This window comes from Geotrypetes seraphini, chromosome 16 (genome assembly GCF_902459505.1).
Source record: "Geotrypetes seraphini chromosome 16, aGeoSer1.1, whole genome shotgun sequence".
NCBI lineage: Eukaryota > Metazoa > Chordata > Amphibia > Gymnophiona > Dermophiidae > Geotrypetes > Geotrypetes seraphini.
In genome coordinates, this window is record NC_047099.1 from 45255944 (window position 1) to 45276037 (window position 20094).

The 20094-nt window shown below is 40.1% G+C and overlaps 1 protein-coding gene across 5 annotated transcripts in view; it reads right to left on the bottom strand.

The window, feature by feature from the left end:
* The window catches only part of VAV1 (vav guanine nucleotide exchange factor 1), a 141390-nt gene extending 125224 nt beyond the window's left edge, over positions 1-16166 (bottom strand). For all 5 annotated transcript variants that reach the window (XR_004537287.1, XM_033925316.1, XM_033925317.1 and 2 more), the window contains exon 1: positions 15835-16166. Coding sequence is in view for 4 of the 5 variants with exons in the window: in XM_033925316.1 (XP_033781207.1) it covers positions 15835-16047 (213 nt within the window). In the remaining variant the exon portion in view is untranslated. The remainder of the gene's footprint in view (positions 1-15834) is intronic.
* Positions 16167-20094: the final 3928 nt, after the last annotated feature.

Here is a 20094-nt window from a genome sequence, read left to right on the forward strand (position 1 = left end):
TGGTTCATCTTCATTAGGTTAGGAGTGTGTGGCGCAGTGGTTGGATCTACAGCCTCAGCACCCTGGGGTTGTGGGTTCAAATCTAGCGCTGCTCCTTGTGACCCTGGGCAAGTCACTTAATCCTCCATAGCCCCAGGTACGTTAGATAGATTGTGAGCCCACCGGGACTGAGAGGGAAAATACTTGAGTACCTGATTGTAAAAAACCGCTTAGATAATCTTGATAGGCGGTATATAAAATCCTAATAATACTTCATTTTCTCACAACGTGTCATACATCTTTAAAGCACAGCGTCAGCTTCGTTGCTCAATATCATGCTACATTAGGATCCCTGATGAAGGCAAAGATGGCCGAAACAATGTCTGTCATATGAGCAATTGGCATTATATGGACTTCTTACACATTTTATATTTTCATGTTTATATTTGGATTTTTATGTCAATAAATTCTCATTGCCTTACGGTTCCTGTGACATCCAGAGACTTATTCTTCCATATTTTCTAAAGGAACTTGGTAAAAAGTAGGATAGATAGGGGGGAATTTAAGTTCTAATGGTTTGGTCTCAAGTTATCTAAGATATTTTGTAATTATTTTATTTCTTTATTGATGAATAATCTTTTTCCTATTGTAAATGTCTTGTATTTTCTTATGATGTATGTGAAATTATGTAAATTGTTTCAAATGCAAATTTTACACTTCCGGCAACAAAGTCAGGTTGACATTATGCAAAAGGATACAAATATTCTATAATTACCGGTATATAATATTCTGATGGATTGATCACTTCCTTATCTATATCGAAGGTTTTTTTTTTTTAAGTTTGTCTGCAAGAAAGACATCGGTTTATTGAAATAAGATACAAACAAAAGTCAGACAAGTTTTACAGTTGTAACTGAAATAAATCAGTTCTACTCCAATTGGCTTTGTTCGTGATTGGTACGGAAGAAAATCCAGGAAGTACTTGTTTCTACACGCCAATATTCTGGAAGAAGTAAAATCATAAGACTACTAATTAAAAACTGGATATAGGCTTGGTTTGTGTGAGCAATGGAATCCGTTACATATATCTTGGTGGGGGAGAGTTCAAACAGTGAAAATGATGATTTTGCCTGTGGTATGTTATCAAATGGGAATGCTACCAATCTATTTTCAAAGTTCTTTTTACAAGAAATTGAATAGTATTCTCATAAAATTTATTTGGATGGGCAAAACTGCTAGAATTGCTTTAGTATCTTTACAAAAATCAATTGTGGAGGGAGGAGTAAATTTTCCAAATTTTTATAGGTATCATCAGGCCTATATTCTGCATCAGGGTATGTACTGGATCCTGCCTGACTTCATGGATCATTATCCAGATTGGTTAATTTTGGAATGGAAAATTATGTCTCCAATGCGCCTATCTCATATATTAGACATTAAACTACCCAGTTATGCAAAGGATAATAACATTTTTGATATTTGGAAGACCCTGAGATATATAAATAAGTTAACTGAAATACCTATATAACAGTCTTTGAGTCAATCCCTATGGCTGAATTCCAAAATACAAATAGAAATATAGAAACATAGAAACATGACGGCAGAAAAGGGCCAAAGCCCATCAAGTCTGCCCACTCTAGTGACCCTTCGCCTTGAATTTGTTCACCACCCCCTGCCTTTATATCATTAGAGATCCAACGTGAATATCCCCTGGAAAGATTGGATGCAAGTAGGCATAAGAACATTAGAGGATGTTGTTTTAAATGGGAAACTGCTGGATTTTTCACGGTTGCAACAATCTTTTGGTATTTCAAAATTTCAATTTTATAAATGATTGCAACTGAAGCAGGCTATTCAGAAAGGGTTCCCTGAGTGGCGTAATTTGAAAAATTATTATAGCTTGCAGTTTCTCTGTTTTCAGGCAGACATGCTAGGACATCAAGCCACCAAGTGGTATAAATTAATATCTGAACTTATGAATAAGAAATCCAAAAATGCTCTTAGAGACATTTGGAGCATTGAGATTAAGCAGTATATTTCTGCATCTCGATGGCCACGTATTTGATCTTGGAGGATGAGATATACAGCTTCAGCATCTATGAAACAAACTTGTTTTTTTCTGTTGCATCGTTCTTTTTGGACCCTGGTTAGATTGAATAAGTTCAATAAGTCGAAGTCGAATAGATGCTGACACTGTCATCTAGACGTAGGAACATTGGATCATTTACTGTTTTATTAAGTCTAATAGATTCTGGCACTGTCATCTAGATGTAGGAACATTGGATCATTTACTGTTTTATTGCCCTAAAATATTGTTTTTTTGGAAATCAATTTAGGGACATATTACTAATATTTTAGAATCTGACATTCCTTTAACTTATGAAGTAGTAATCTGTGGTACCATTTTGTATATAAAAGATCCCCTAGATAAATATAAAAGAAGTCTCTTTTTAATTACGACAAGTACAGCTATACAATTGATTACACGTAACTGGAAAAACTGGGATTGTCTCAATTTTGCATTCTGGTGGGCAAGTTTATGTCAAATATATAAATATGAAAAAATGAGAACTGATCAGTTAGGGAATTTTAAAAACTTTAATCTAATATGGGGTCCTTTGACGTCTTTTGTATATTTAATATAATTATACATTTTTGTTGTTAGAAGAACTGCACATCCAGGGAGGGAGGGGGGAGGGTGGAAGAATATAAGGGTTATAATCAACTATTATTATTGATGGGGGATGGGTGGTTTATAAAGTTTAAAATATGTCTAAGTGGATAAATGTGTAATTTTATGTTTAAAATATGTAGTGAATTACGGAATTATGATAAATTTATAGATACTTGAATGATAATAATTTTATTTTTATATACCGCCAAAGCCATAGTAGTTCGAGGCGGTTTACAATAAGAGGAGCTGGACAATCAGCGAAAAATTATAAAGAAGCCTTTGAATACATGAATATTTGTAGGGAGGGAGAGAGCCAGAGTAAAAGTCACAATGTAGGGACATTGAGTACATGTAAGAAGAATACAGGGATAAGGCTTTAAGAGTTCTTGGTTACAAATTGGTTAAACAGGTTGATTTTAACTAGTTTTCTGAAGTTAAGATAGGTTGAGGAGTGCTTGATGATGTTTCCTAGCCAGCCCTTCTGTTGACTTGCTTGGAAAGCAAGAGTTCTGTCAAGGAATCTTTTGTATCAGCAGGTTTTTATTATAGGGTGAGCTAAACATATGTATTCTGTGTGTAGGCCTGGTGGAACAATCCAATTTAAAATAGGAGACCAGGTATAGGAAGGCTATTCTTATGTTCTTATTTGTTTTTATTTTTCCACAGTCTTTCACTGAACATATTGAATACCACAGTTGGTGTAAACACACTCTCATCCATAGGAGTCAATTTTTCAAAATGATTGGGGGTGCAAAACCCAACAGAAATGACCTCTCCCTGGAAACATTCGGGGAGTTTGCTCAATATTGGGGGTGCAGAAGCAGCCACATCACCAACAGAACTAGCTCCTATGTTATCATCATCATCGTCTTTTCTTGAGTACACTATACCAGTGGTTCCCACCCCTGTCCTGGAGGACTCCCAGGCCAGTTGGGTTTTCAGGATAGCCTTAATGAATATGCATGAGAGAGAGCTGCATATAATGGAGGTACCAGGCATGCAAATCTGCTCCATGCATATTCATTAGGGCTATCTCCTATGGATGAGAGTGTGTGTTTACACCAACTGTGGTATTCAATATGTTCAGTGAAAGACTGTGGAAAAATAAACAATCACGAATACCCAATATCCAAAAACATAAAAATACTCAGTATCACTCTAGACACACACCTAACTATGACTGACCACACAAACTCACTAGTGAAAAAATGTTTTTACACGCTATGGAAACTAAGGACCATAAAAAAATACTTTGACCCAACATCATTCAGGTTGCTGGTACAGGCACTGATCCTATCCATTCTTGACTATTGCAACATCATCTACCTGGGTATCCCACAAAAAAACAATAAAAAAACTGAGACTAATACAAAACACTGCCGTTCGCCTAATTTTCGGACTAAGAAAAAGCAACCACATCAGCCCCTACTATAAAAAGCTGCATTGGCTACCAATAGAAGCGCGAATATTATTCAAATTTGCTTGCACCTGTTTCAGGCAAGCCTGGGGACTAGCACCTTCTTACCTATAAACTCATTTCATCCTACATAACCCCACACGAGCAACCAGAAACAAAAACATCTTTGCATACCCAAAGATTACAGGCTGCAGATACAAATCATTCCTGGACAGAACCTTTAAGTTCCAAGCGAACAGACAGCAAGTTTGGCTGAAAAACTACATAAACGAACCCAATCTGACATACAGTGCATTCCGAAAATCGATCAAAACCGCCCTTTTCGCCAAATTCATTGACTAAAACTGTCCCCTCCCTCACTAGGACTTCCCCCCTGAAAACGCCTTTTCTTGCTCTCAAGAAGCTCCTTTCATGTATTCAGGTAGTCTCTACCCATAGAACTCCAATTAATATGTAAGTACTAAATATTCAGGTACTCATAACCCATAGAACTCCAATTAGTACGTAAGTTTCCCATTTAGATTATTGTATAGTATTTGACTCATTGTACGGTATTGTACTTAGACTTATTGTATTGTATTGTATTTAGACTCATTGTACGGTATTGTAAGTAGACTTATTGTATTGTATTAAGACCAGTTGTTATTCGCTGAATGTCCAGCCTTCTTACAATGTAAACCGCCTAGAAGTCGCCTGACTTTGGCGGTATAGAAAAAATAAAGTTATTATTATTATTATTATTATCTTGAAAACCCGACTGGCCTGGGGGTCCTTCAGGACAGGGTTGGGAACCACTGCACTTTACAACAGCAAAACCCGAGTGCTACAGAAAGCAAGACTGCAGACTTCAGATCTCATCCGAAAATCTGAGAAAAACCCAGAGACCAACAGCTTTTAGTTTTGGCCTTTGTCAGCACAAACGCAGGTGTCCAAAGAAAGAGGTCACTGACCTGGAGGTAACTCTGCTACCGAATGGACGTAACACACTTTCTACCCTGGGAAAGCCCAGAAGGTGACACAAGACTCTGGGCTGCTTAGTGGAACTCCCCACTTCCTCTCTCACTAGCCCACAATGCTCAAGGCCGACTTCCTCAGACATAACACAGTGCTCCCTCCTTCCGGTTCATTTCATCTTTTCCAGTGCATTCAGAGTGAGTTTTAATACATATAACAGACCTACAAGAATACCAGAGGATAAGGGTCGGCACAGCACCTTCTGACCTGCAGAGTTCTCTAGAGCAACTCCAGTGAGATAAACCTTGAGCAGAGACACTCAGTACAGTTTTAAGCTCAATATTCTTCCCTAGGATGAGAATAACTGGTGGCTTTAAGCTCACTGGTCAATACTCTTCTCTAGGATGAGACTAACTACAGCTTTAAGCTCAGTAAGAGTAGCAAATCATCTGGACTGGGTGGTATACATTCCAGAGTACTGATAAAACTGAAAAATGAACTTACCAAACTATTGTTAGTAATATGTAATTTATCTTTAAAATCAAGTATGGTACCAATGGGTGGCCAATATAATTCCAATGTTTTAAAAAGGTTCCAGAGGTAATCTGAGAAATTATAGACCAGTGAGTCTGATGTCAGTGCTGGACAAAATGGCAGAGACTATTAAAAAGAACAAATTTACAGAGCATATACATAAGCATGAATTAATGAGAGAAAGCCAACATGGATTTAGTCAAGGGAAATCTTTGCCTCTCCAATCTACTATATTTCTTTGAAGGGGTGAGTAGACATGTGGATAGAGGGGCGCTGGTTGACATCATGTATCTGGATTTTCAAAAGGTATTTGACAAAATACCTAATGAAAGACTCCTGAGGAAATTAGAAAGTCATGGGAAAGGAAATAATGATTACTAGTTAAAAGATAAAAAACAGAGGGTAGGGTTAAATGGTTAGTATCCTCAATGGAGAACAGTAGATAAAGGAATTACCCAGGGATCTGCTTTTAAACATATTGTATCTATAAATGCTCTAAAGATAAGAAAATCTAGTAGGGTAATTAAATATGCTGATAACACAAAGTTATTCAAAGTTGTTAAATCACAAGAGGATTGTGAAAATTTGCAAGAGGACCTTACAAGACTGGGTACCTGGACATCCCATTGGCAGATGACATTTAATGTGAGCTTGTGGGAATAAGGAATCCAAACTATGGCTACGTGAAGCAAGGATCCATCCACATCAGAAAACAGAATCCTCTGCTCAGTATGCAGTGGTGACTTCGAAAGCCAATAGAACCCTAGTAATTATTAGAAAAGGAATGGAAAACAAAAATGGGAAAGTTTGATGCCTTTGTGTTGTCCATAGTGAAACTGCACCTCAAATATTGTGTGCAATTCTGGTTATAATAAAGGTGAAGGGATGACTTCCTTATGAGGAAAGGCTAAAGTGGCTAGGGCTCTTCACCTGAAGGGAGATATGATAGAGGTCTATAAAATACTGAGTGGAGTGGACTGGGCAGAGGAGAATCTCTTGTTTACCTCTTCCAAAATACGAGCACTAGCGGGCATGCAATGAGGCTACTAAATAGTAATTATAAAACAAACCAGAGAAAATATATTTCTTCACTCAATGTGTAATTAAACTCTAGAATTCTTCACCAGATATTGTGGGGAAAACAGCTTAGCAGAGTTTAAAAAATGGTTTGGATAATTTCCTAAATCAGAAGTACATAAAGCTATTATTAAAATGGAATTGTGAAAATACACTCTTTATTTCTAAGATAAGCAGCTTCAAATTTGTTTTACTCTCATGGGATCTTGCCAGGTACTTGTGACCTGGATTGACCACTGTTAGGATACTGGGCTTGATAGACTTTCAGTCTGTTCCAGTATGGCAACTCTTATGTAAGACCAAACAAATAAACAAAAATAAAGGAGAACTCCTTATGTATAGAAGAGAAGACTTTCAACCAGAGAGGTGCTCAGAACCTTGAATAAAGGTGATGAAAAACACTAACTGGGGAAAACCCCTATAAGTGTTTCAATGCTCTATCATTGCATCTTGAAATCCGTGAAAAACTTGTGCAAAAACTTAACTGGTGTCAAAATATATATATATAATATAAGCAAAGCGTGTTTGTAAAAATGTGCTGAAACTTAGCTTGCATGGGTGGTTAGGAAGCAGGCTCACTCCAGCAGGCTCTAACACGTTTCGCCATTGCCTTCCTCAGAGAGTCTTCAAAAGCTGGAACAGAGTGAAACTTCTTCCTTCCTCGTCACCCAAAATTACATCACTTCCTGGTAATCAATTTTGGGTAACGAGGAAGGAAGAAGTTTCACTCCTCCAGCCCCTTAAGTATAGGATAATGAAGCCATTGTGACCTCACTGATGAGGTTGGCTCTTAGGCATTGGTGGAATGAGGCATTATGACATCACAATCTCAGCTCTGGAATGTTGCTACTCTTTGGGTTTCTGCCAGGTACTTGGGTTGGCCACTGTGGGAAACAGGATGCCGGGCTAGATGGACCTTGTCTGTCCTAGTACAGCGACTCTTAAATATTCTTTAGGCTGAGAGTAACTGGCAGCATTTGGTGCATCTCCAAGCAGCGATGTCTGCCAGTGTCCATGCAAGGGTGTTGTAGATATAGTAAATGACAACAGATAAAGACCTGAACGGTCCATCCAGTCTGTCCATTAGCTATACCCATTACAAATACATGATTCATTTAACTTATCTCTTCTTTGATATTTCTGGGTCATAGACTGTAAAGTCCACCTGGTATTGTCCTAGGTTCCAAATGCTGAAGTTGCCGTCCAAGCTCACTCCAGCCTATCCAACCATCCTGTTTGCAGGATATCTTCCACAAAGTCTGGCCAGGAACATCCTCATGTTCCAAGTTAGTGGAGTTCCCATTGATGCCCTCCCCAGCCCAATCCTACACCAAATCATCACCATGCAAGTCTATCCAGTACCGGCCTTAGTTCTTTAATTTCCATTCTTTGTTTTCTAATTAGAGATCCTCTATGTTTATCCCATGCTTTTTTGAATTCCATCACCGTTTTCCTCTCCACTTCTGAGGAGTATACTGTGGTAGCATACAAGTTCAGACAACGAGACTAAGGGAGAATGAGGAAACTAGATAGAAATTAAAAGCAGTTACAGAAATGAGAAGTGGAAATTGTTTAAAAATACCATCCTGGAAGCTGAGTTAGGGGTTCGCTATGAGGAAGCTGAATGGGTTGATACAGAAACAGGCTTAACAAAGATCTCCTTGGCTACAAATATACAATAAAATTGTGCAAGTAGCCTCTATAGGTGGCAATTATTTGATGGTCGTGCCATAAAGCACTTTGATTGTAACCACAAAAAGGCAATATACAGTATTAAATCCTATCCCCTTTGCCGAGTGGTAGCTGAGGATATTCTGTGAGATCGTGCAAGCTTTTTTATTTTTTTTGCATTTTGAAATAAATTACACTATTTCACATCAACATTAAGAAAATATAAAAAAACGTTCAAAGGGGAAAAATGTTTAATAAGCCAAAGAAATTAAATTTCTGTGATCAGACCACATCATGGGACATAAGAACATAAGAATAGTCACTGGGTCAGACCAATGATCCATCAAGCCCAGTAGCCCGTTCTCATGGTGGCCAATACAGGTCACTAGTACCTGGCCAAAACCCAAGAAGTAGCAATATTCCATGCTACCGATCCAGGGCAAGCAGAGGTTTCCCCCGTGTCTTTCTCAATAACAGACTATGAACTTTTCCTCCAGGAACTTGTCCAAACCTTTCTTAAAACCAGCTATGTTATTCGCTCTTACCACATCCTCTGGCAACACGTTTCAGAGCTTAACTATTCTCTGAGTGAAAAAAAAATTTCCTCTTATTGGTAACTGTAACTTTATCGAGTGTCCCCTAGTCTTTCTAATTTTTGAAGGAGCGAAAAATCGATCTACTTGTACCCGTTCTACTCCACTCAGGATTTTGTAGACCAACTAATAGCCAATCTGTCGATCAAATCGGAAAAGATTCCGGAAGTCTGGAATGTGGCAAATGTTACGCCGATCTTCTGGAGGAGTTGCCGTACAGCGAGAGATTAGAGAAACTGGGCCTCTTCTCCCTTGAAAAGAGGAGACAGAGAGGACATGATTAAAATATTCAAGATACTGAAGGGGATAGACTTAGTAGATAAAGACAGGTTGTTCACCCTCTCCAAGGTAGGAAGAACAAGAGGGCACTCTCTAAAGTTAAAAGGGGATAGATTCTGTACAAATGTAAGGAAGTTCTTCTTCACCCAGAGAGTGGTGTTAAACTCGAATGCTCTTCCGGAGGCTGTTATAGGGGAAACACCTTCCAGGGATTCAAAACAAAGTTAGACAAGTTCCTGCTGAACCGGAACGTACGCAGGTAGGGCTGGTCTCAGTTACGGCACTGGTCTTTGACCTAGGGGCCGCCGTGGGAGCGGACTGCTGGGTACGATGGACCACTGGTCTGACCCAGCAGTAGCAATTCTTATGTTCTTATGAGGCTATTCGTCAATGTGACAAACCAATCCCATCCTGTGCAACTTTTCCAATAAAAGAAAATGGCTGACAGAATCAAACTCCGAATAAACATTTAAAACAGCAACAAAAATTCTACATCAACACAATCCAATCCTTTCCATAAAGCATCACAAAGAATACAAATCATGTCTCCACTCCATACACCCAACCGGAGAATAAAGTTCACCAACTAGAGATACAAAACCCTCTCCAAAACTTTAAGCAATGACCAATATCAAGACTGGGCAACAGGAATTCAAATATAGAGGATCTGCCTGTGTTTTTAATACTGGATGGATACATAAAAGCGTCAACAAAGTTGGCCTAGGGATACAGATATCAGATATATCGGAACTGGAAAAAGTACAGAGAAGGGCAACAGAAATCAAACGGAATACAAAGTTCCCTTATAAAGAGAGCTGAAGAGATTAAGGTCCTTCAGTTTGGCAAAGAGATGACTGAAAGGGGTTAAGATGGAGGTCTGTAAAGTCATTAGTAAGACTAAGGCCCATTTCATGATGTGTTTTCTATTCATCTCCCCTAAGATTTAACTTAGTGAAAACCTTGGCATAGTGGAGAAATTCCAGGAGCTCACTAATGAAGGGTAGGTGTTACTTGTCATGCTATAACCCACACAGAACCATCTCTCTTTTGCACAAAGACTGGGGAGGTTGAGGGCGTCATTAGACACAGGAAAGCTAAGGACCTCCCTCCACTTCAAAATCACTTAGCTCTGGAACAACCTTACCTCCCCTCTTCGGAACTTGAGCTCTCTCCAAGTTTTCCACAAACATCTGAAAACCTGGCTTTTCTCACAAAATGTAAGTCTCCCTCCAACTTAGGAATCAAGGAAACTCTTATATCTTGGCATCCCAAGTCCTCTAAATTTTCTTCACACTTCTACCTCTAACCCTCTGTTGTAGTTCCTTCCTATTTCTCCTACTGTAAACCGCGTCAAGCTCTAAGAACGTGGAGATGATGCGGTATACAAACCTAAGGATTAGATTAGATTAGACCCTCCTTCACATTTTCCAGCACAAATTTAGAGTGTTTTTTTAAGCTTTGATTTCAATAGGAAATCTTCTAAGTAGGGTCTCTGAGGAGGTCATGTGTGAACGTCCACATTGTCAAATACTTCTCAGTACTGGGCTGTACATAGAGGTCTGTGTATGCACAGACGGGGAGAGGGACCTTGGGGTGACAGTGTCCGAAGATCTAAAGGCAAAAAAACAGTGTGACAAGGCAGTGGCTGTTGTCAAAAGGATGCTGGGCTGTATAAAGAGAGGCGTAGCCAGTAGAAGGAAGAAGGTGTTGATGCCCCTGTACAGGTCATTGGTAAGGCCCCACTTGGAGTATTGTGTTCAGTTTTGGAGACTGTATCTGGCGAAGGACATAAGAAGACTTGAAGCGGTCCAGAGGAGGGCGACAAAAATGATAGGAGGCTTGCGCCAGAAGACGTATGAGGAGAGACTAGAAGCATTGAAGATGTATACCCTAGAGGAAAGGAGGGACAGGGGAGATATGATTCAGACGTTCAAATACTTGAAGGGTATTAACGTAGAACAAAATCTTTTCCAGAGAAAGGAAAATGGTAAAACCAGAGGACATAATTTGAGATTGAAGGGTAGTAGATTTAAAGGCAATGTTAGGAAATTCTACTTTACAGAGAGGGTGGTGGAGGCCTGGAATGCGCTCCCGAGAGAGGTGGTGGAGAGTAAAACTGTGACTGAGTTCAAAGAAGCGTGGGATGAACACAGAGGATCTAGAATCAGAAAATAATATTAAATATTGAACTAAGGCCAGTACTGGTCAGACTTGCACAGTCTGTGTCTGTGTATGGCATTTTGGTGGGGGATGGGCTGGAGAGGGCTTCAGTGGCTGGGAGGATGTAGATGGGCTGGAGTAGGTTGTAACAGAGATTTCGGCAGTTGGAACCCAAGCACAGTACCGGGTAGAGCTTTGGATTCTTGCCCAGAAATAGCTAAGAAGAAAAATTTAAAAATTTAAATTGAATCAGAAGAGCTTAATAAAGGAAAGTTTACAAGAGCGTAAAAGAGGAAGGTATAACACATTGGGTTTGGTGGTTGAGTATAGGGGGAGGAGAGCATTACATTTTTATGAAAAGCCTAGTTTTCAGGTGCTTACGGAATAGTTGGAAGGAGACCTGATTCTGTAGTGGGGTGATTCTGAAGAAGAGAAATTTTCCCAGTTTTCCCGCATAGAGGATACCTTTTAGTAAAGGGAAGGATAGTTTAAATTTTTGGGTGGGCCTGGTGTTGTCAGCACTCGAAGAGTTCCAAGATAGTGGGATTAGGAGAGGAAGGATGCCGTGTAGGATTTTAAAAGCTAGGCAGGCGCATTTAAAATGAACCGTGGAAATTATTGGGAGCCAGTGGAGTTTGGACAAAAGTGGGGTCAAATTTGCGTTTTGCAAAGATCAACTTGGCCGCAGTGTTCTGAATTAGTTGAAGTCTTTGAAGACTTTTTTTAGTTAGACTTAGGTAGATGGAATTGCAATAGTCTAGCCTGGAAAGGATGATGGATTGAACAAGGACAGCAAAAATGTTGTTGGCGGAAGCAGGATCTCACTTTCCTCAGCATGTGAAGGCTGAAAAAGCATAATTTTACCAGGGAGTTGAGGTGGTCGTTGAAGGAAAGAGAAGAGTCGATGATGATGCCTAGAACTTTGCTTGAGAACTCAAGCTGCAGTGTGGCGCCATAGGGCAGTGCGAAGAGGGTGGGCAGTTAATTTTGGACCGAGCCAGAGAATATATATACTGTACATTAAAGGAGTTGAACATGATGGGGGGCGAGAGGCTGATGTGCTTCGACTGGGAGAAGAACCTTGGGGCAGTGAAACAACATAAGAAGGTGGTGGGCGTAGTCAGAAGGATGCTGGGCAACTCAGAGACAGGTGTAACCAGCAGAAGAAAGGAGGCGTTGATCTTCCTTTACAAGTCATTGGTAAGGCCCACTTGGAACATTGTGTTCAGTTTTAGAGGCTGTATTTTGCTAAAGACATCCAAAGTCTTGAAGCAGTTCAGAAGGTGATGAAAGTGATATGGGATTTGCACCAAAAGATTTATGAAAAGAGACTGGAAGACCTGAATATGTAAACTATAGAGGAAAGAAGGGACGGGAAACAGGATACAGATGTGTAAATAGTTGAAAGGAATTAATATACATACTAAACTTTTCCAGAGACAGGGAAATGGTAGAACTAGAGGATATGAACTGAGGTTGTGGAATGGTAGACTTACATGTAACATCAGGAAATACTTTTTCACAGGGTGATGGATGCTTGAAATGCCTTCTTGGTATAGATAAAAACAGTGAAAGACGTTAGAGTCTCAGTTTTACACTTGCTACACATGACTTAATGTAAACACACAACAAAGTACAGTATAAGAGTCAAAAGTAAGAAAAACTCCACATCTGGATAGTAAACACACCTTATAGAAAAATAAATATATAATAAAAATCAAGAACTCAAAGAGGCGGGGGATCCAAAACAAAACATAAGTGACCTCATGGCTGTCGACAGGCACAAATGATGCTTAGACTGAAGCTCCAGTAATTAGGAAGTAAGACCAATGCCGGGCAGACCTCTACTGTCTGTGTCCCAAAAATGGCAATGACAGATCAGGATCAAATGTGTGTGTCTTATATCCCATGCTATGAGTGTGGATGTTGTGTATCAAATGGGGAAGAGGACATTAACAAGTAAAATGATACTTAGTAATATTGTGATGAAGCTGCAGCCATACGAATGAAAACACTCTTTAGAGTACGCTCGTATTGGAATGATGGTGTGATGTGGTGTGGTGTGGTGTTCTTCGATTGCATCAAATACAGCTTATGGTGGAAAACTGTCAGCTTACCTGGTTGCAATGCCAGTATTTAGCAGTGTGGAGGGTGTGGCTCTGGCCATTTTTTTTAAGCAGACTGGATGACTCTGCAGGCCTATCTGGCACCATCTACTGCATTATATACAGTACACCCCTCTTCCCAAAGACAGATACAAACTTAAGAACTCCAATCTGGGACAGACTGAAGGTTCATCAAGCTAAGTATCCTGTTTCCAACAATGGCCAACCCAGGTCCCAAGTACCTGGCAGAAACCCAAAGAGTAGCAACATTCCAGAGTTGGGATTGTGATGTCATAATGCCTCATTCCCCAATGCCTAAGAGCCAACCTCAGCAGTGATGTCACAATGGCTTGACTGTCCTAGACTTGGCTCTCATAAGAACATAAGAGTTGCCGTACTAGGACAGACCAAAGGTCCATCAAGCCCACTATCCTGTTTCCAACAGTGGCCAACCCAGGTCCCAAGTACCTAACTAGAGCCCAAGTAGCAAAACAGATCCTATGCTGCTTATCCTAGGAATAAGCAGTGGATTTCTCCAAGTCATCTCAAGAATGGCCTTGGGACTTTTCGGAAATTTTTTAAACCCCACTAAGCTAACTGATTCCACCACATTCTCCGGCAATGAATTCCAGAGTTTAATTACATAGTAACATAGTAAATGATGGCAGATAAAGACCTGAACGGTCCATCCAGTCTGCCCATTATATGTTGTGTGAAGAAATATTTTCTATGGTTTGTTTTAAATCTACTACTTAGTAGCTTCATTGAATGCCCTCTAGTCCTAGTATTTTTGGAAAGAGTGAACAAGCGAACATCTACCCTTTCCACTCCACTCAGTATTTTATAGACCTCTCATATCACTCCTGAGCCGTCTCTTAACTAAAGATGCTTTAGCCTCTCCCATCCCTTTAATTATTTTTGTCGCCCTTATCTGAACCTTTTTTAATTCCGCTATATCTTTTTTGAGATATGGTGACCAGAACTGCGCACAGGTGCAAGAGCGGTACAAGGGCATGGTAACATTTTCATCTTTGTTTTCCATTCCTTTCCTGATAATTCCTAACACTCTATTTGCTTTCTTAGCCGCTGCTGCACATTGAGCTGAGGGTTTCAACGTATCCTCAACAATGACATCTAGATCCTTTTCCTGGGCAGTGACTCCTAACACAGAATCCAGCATCACCTATCTATAACTCAGGTTCCTCTTTCCTACATGCATCACTTTGAACTTACTCTCATTAAACGTCATCTGTCATTTTGACGCTCAATCTTCCAGTCTCACATGGTCCTCTCGCAAACAAACTACGCCAAACACTTCTTTCATTGACACTTCCCTCCCCAAAACACACCTCTCAATTATATTCCATACTGAGCTGTATATACACACCTAAAGGTACACACATAAATATTAGGCCAATCACACATCCTACATACATACCCCCCAACATTTTCTCATACACATATACATACAATGCTAGATGCACCCCCTCACTCCTCATAGATGACGTTCCCTCATATATCTCTCCCCACCCAACAATCATAGATGACATTCCCTCACAGATCTCTACTCCCCCCTCCCCACCTTCACACTCCTCATAGGCGATATTCCCTCACAGATCTCTACCCCCCCTCCCCACCTTCATGCCATTCCCTCAGATATCTCCCCCAACCCACCACTCAATTACATTCCATCACAGATCATTACTCCCCCCTCCCCACCTTCATACTCCTCTTAGGTAATATTCCAATCAGATATCTCCCCCACCCACCACTCATAGGTGACATTCCCTCAGATATCTCCCCCAACCCACCATTCATAGGTGACATTCCCTGATATCTCCCCATCCCACCACTCAGATTACATTCCAGCATAGATCTCTAATTCCCCATCCCCACCTTCATGCTCATCATAGGTGATATTCCAATCAGATATCTCCCCCACCTACCACTCATAGGTGACATTCCCTCAGATATCTCCCCCATCCCACCACTCAGATTACATTCCCTCATAGATCTCTAATTCCCTATCCCCACTTTCATACTCCTCATAGGTGATATTCCCTCAGATCTCTCTACTCCCCCCATCCATACACTCCACATAGATGACATTCCCTACACAAACCCTCACTCATAGATATCTTTCCTTGACAAACTCACATTCTCTCCCTTTTACTCAGATTCTTCATCTTTGCTCAAATCTAAAGTTTTTGCCACTTTTCTATCTCACTATAAAATTGATAGACCAACTCTGACAAAGCTAATGCAAACAGGAAATGTAAGAGGCCATGAGAAGGCGTAGAGCAATGTCTGAAGCCTCCGAAATGCTACGCTTTTTTAATTTCTTCCCGACACCTGCCAGTGATCATGGAGAAGTACAGGACCAAGTCTCACCTGCGACATCTGTGGACGGAGGTTAATCTCTTTCAGGTTGACAGCATGGGGTAAAAGATTATTCAGGAGCTGACAGAGCAGCACCCCATCACGCAAGGCCTGGGCCAGATCACACACTTGAGCCGTACTCCATGTCACCCGGTGAGTCGGGGGCAGAACTCGGCACTGGATTAACCAGTGAGCACATTGTTTCCACAGCTCCATTTCAGTCATAGACAGGCGATTCTGGAGATGGGATCTGTGCAGTACGCCTGTCTGTCTGTCTTTCTCTCTCTCTCTCTCTGTGTGAAGAAATGAAGCTCCTTCCTCTTCTGCTTCTGCAACTGCCACACTTAAACCACAAAGCAACATGTGTCTCTCTACGTGTAGGGTGGGGCAGGGGGAAGAAAGAGGAGGAGTTTATGGAGTGAAGAGATTATCTGATGATTGTGTGACATCCCACTGTACAATTTACATGAGATACAGAGCCCCATGCACACGTGAGGCGAGTGCTAGACACACCTGTGAATGAAATGGCCATATCTGTTTTGATATCCGTGGTATACCTTGAGTATCCCAGACGTATGTGTGTGTGAGTTACTCTCAATATTCCTGCAAGTGTCAATGTCGTGGTCTAACTTTGCTGTTGAACAGTAGTTTAAGCAAAGGTGGGTATTTTCCACCAAAATAAAAGTCAAGCAACACTTTGCATAAAATTGTTTGCTTCTTACTTACTTTTTCAATCATGCAAAAGTAACATTAACGTGATGTCACTTTTAATCCTAACTGTGAAAATGGTGCTTATTAAAAAAAGATAAATGTATCAAGGTTTTGCAACAATTCTTTTGTCTTTGCTGAAATTTTGACAAAGAACTGGACAAGGGGGAGGAGTAAATTAGCTTCTGAAAGAGGCTGAAACTGGTAGAGCCAACATTGATCGTCTTCATGATTTTGTGTTAAGTCAGGAAGATCAGCCTGAAATTGCACAAGAACTTGGACTTTCCCCAAACATCAGTGAAAGAAATCCTTCACTTGAAAGTGACAAAAAGTGCAAAGCAACTGAATGAACGGAGGTGAACATGCAAATGAGACTGCAGCAGGGAAAGGTTCTCATCATTTTCACAGATGCTCATCCGACAAACAGCCAAAACAATTGAGATTGCTGCTAATTTCATCAAATTTCAGAAGTTTAGCATGTTAAGAACATAAGAATAGCCCTACTGGGTCAGACCAATGGTTCATCAAGCCCAGTAGCCCGTTCTCACTAGGACCTGGCCAAAACCCAAGGAGTAGCAACATTCCATGCTACCGATCCAGGGCAAGTAGTGGCTTCCCACATGTCTTAACAACAGACTATGGACTTTTCCTCCAGGAATTTGTCCAAACCTTTCTTAAAACCAGCTACGTTATCTGCTCTTACCACATCCTCTGGCAACGCGTTCCAGAGATTAACTATTCTCTTGAATTAAAAAAGATTTCCTCCTATTGGTTTTAAAAGCATTTCCCTGTAACTTTATCGAGTGTCCCCTAGTCTTTGTAATTTTTAACGTAGTGAAAAATCGATCCACTTGGAATTTGTGATCAAATATTTGACTGGTTTAAATCATTCTTATCCAATCATTCTTCGACAGTGACTTTCAACAACTCTAATTCTAAACCATACTCTCTTAATTATGGTATCCCACAAGGATCCATTTTATCGCCACTACTGTTCAATATTTTCTTATCTCCTTTACTAACGTTATGCCAATCTATAGGATTTACTACGATTAGTTATGCTGATGACATACAAATTATTCACCCTATAGATCCTGAAAATAAAGAAGAAATTCAACAAATTAATTCAAAATTAGAAAAAGTCCAACAATGGCTTACTACACACATGTTAGCCCTAAATGTACAAAAGACTAAGGCTATATTGTTTACTTGGAAACAAGGAATCAATCTGCATGTTCCCTTTACTCTTAACAATATGTCTATTGAGATTGTATCATCTTTAAAAATACTTGGTATCACTATTGACAATAATTTTTCCTACCATGATCATTTAAATAATACTGTTAAATCATGCTTTTACAGACTCCGTTTAATCCGATCAATCTCAAAATATTTAGAACCGAAATCGCTAAATATCCTACTTCATTCATTGATCATCTCTAAACTCGATTACTGCAACTCTCTACTGTTAAATATTACACATAAAGAAAAGAAACGTCTACAAATTATACAAAACACTGCCGTTAAGCTTATTTACAAAGGAAAAAAATATGATCATGTCACTCCCTTTCTGATTAAATCACACTGGCTCCCCATAAATCATCGGATTACTTACAAAATTCTATTATTAACATTCAAAACCCTCAGCACTAATGAACCCCAATTTATAAATAAACTACTTATTCCATATAATACCTCACGTTCACTACGTTCAAATAACCATAAACTTCTAACGATTCCCTCTTTAAAAATTATTGGAACCCGCCGTCAAGATATGTTCTCTGTATCAGCGCCGCAACTTTGGAATTCTTTGCCCTTACAGTTAAGAGAAGTAAATAATTTAAGCGACTTTAAAAAGAATTTAAAATGTTTTTTATTCAAGGATGCCTTTAATGTTTAATGTTTAACTTCTGAATTACATATGAGCTCCTCTTACATGTAAATATCTTTTACATTACTTATAAACTTATTAGTCTACTATATATTTGTTAAGTAAATTTCTCAATTTTATAATTTTATAATATTTCATATGTTATTTCCTATTTAGTATCATATTGTTTTTATTTACTGTATAAATTGTTAATTTTATATTATTTTATGTTATTTACTATTTTAATATCATGTTTACTCATACATTGTAATTCGCTTAGAAATAATTTTAATTAAGCGATTAATCAAATATAAATAAAACTTGAAACTTGAGATCAGTGCTCCAAGTAAGCAAATGTAGATTGAGAAAAGGAGGGGTCCCAGGGTAGAGCCTTGAAAAACACCAATCGATAGCGGGGCTGTGGAGGAACCACCGTTGCATACTCTGAAGATGTGATGGGAGAGATAGAAAGAAAACCAGGAGAGGGCAGAACCCTGGAATCACAACAAGGACAGCGTATCAAGGAGTAGGCGATGACTAACAGTATCAAAGGCAGCAGACAGACCGAGAAGGATGAGGCTGGAGTAGAGGCCTTTGGATCAATGGAATCTTTAGTAAGGGCAGTTTCCGTGGAATGCAGCGGGCGAAAGCCTGAGTGAAGCAGATCCAGAATAGCATGGGATGGGAAGAAGTCCAGGCAACGGTGATAAGAACATAAGAAGTTGCCTCTACTGGGTCAGACCAGAGGTCCATTGCACCCAGCAGTCCGCACCTGCAGCGGCCCATCAGGCCCATGACCTGTACGGTGATCTTTGTCTGAACCCTTAAATCCCCCTTGGTCTCTATCTATACTCTCTCTATATCCCATCTCTACCTCTATCTGTATCCCACTTTCAAGTAACTTTGATAAGAAGGGGAGGAGGGAAAAGGGGCGGTAGTTGGAAGGACATGTGGGGTTCACTGATAGTTTCTTGAGGAGGGGTGTGACAACGGCATGTTTGAAGGCATCAGGGACAGTTGCAGGAGAGAGCGATAGGTTCAAGGTGTAACAGATAGGAGGGATGATAGAGGACGAGATAGCACCAAGTAGGTGAATGGAAATCGGATCGGAGGAGCAAGTAGTGAGTTTGGAGGATGAGAGAAGATGTGTGGTTTTCCTCCTCAGTTATCTTAGAAAAAGAGGAGAGGGTGGCAGGTGTTGAGGGGAGGTTAGTAGAAAGGGCAGATGGAGATGGAGAGAGGGGATGGGGAAGCACCTGGTTGAGAGCTCAAGGTGAATCTTCTGAATTTTATCATAGAAGAACTCTGCCATTGTCTGGGGATAAATTGAAGGGGGGATAGGCAGTGAGGGTGCTTTGAGTAGGGAGTTTAGTGTGGTAAAGAGACGGTGAGGAAGGGAGCTAAACAAAGCAGTTAAGTGGATATAGTATTCTTGTTTGCCCAGCGAGAGGGCAGGCTGGAATGATGTCTGTATGAATTTGAAGTGTATGAAGTTGGCATGTGCATGGGATTTAAGCCAGAGACATTCAGCGTAATGAGCACTTGAGCACAGGTAGCAGATGTGGGGGGTGAGCCAGGGTTGGGGTTTGGCATGCCTTACAGTGTATGAGATTGGAGAAGTAAGGGTATCTAAAGCAGAGGGGAGAATGGTATTATAAGAGAGGACAGCTTCATCGATAGTATTTTGTGATATA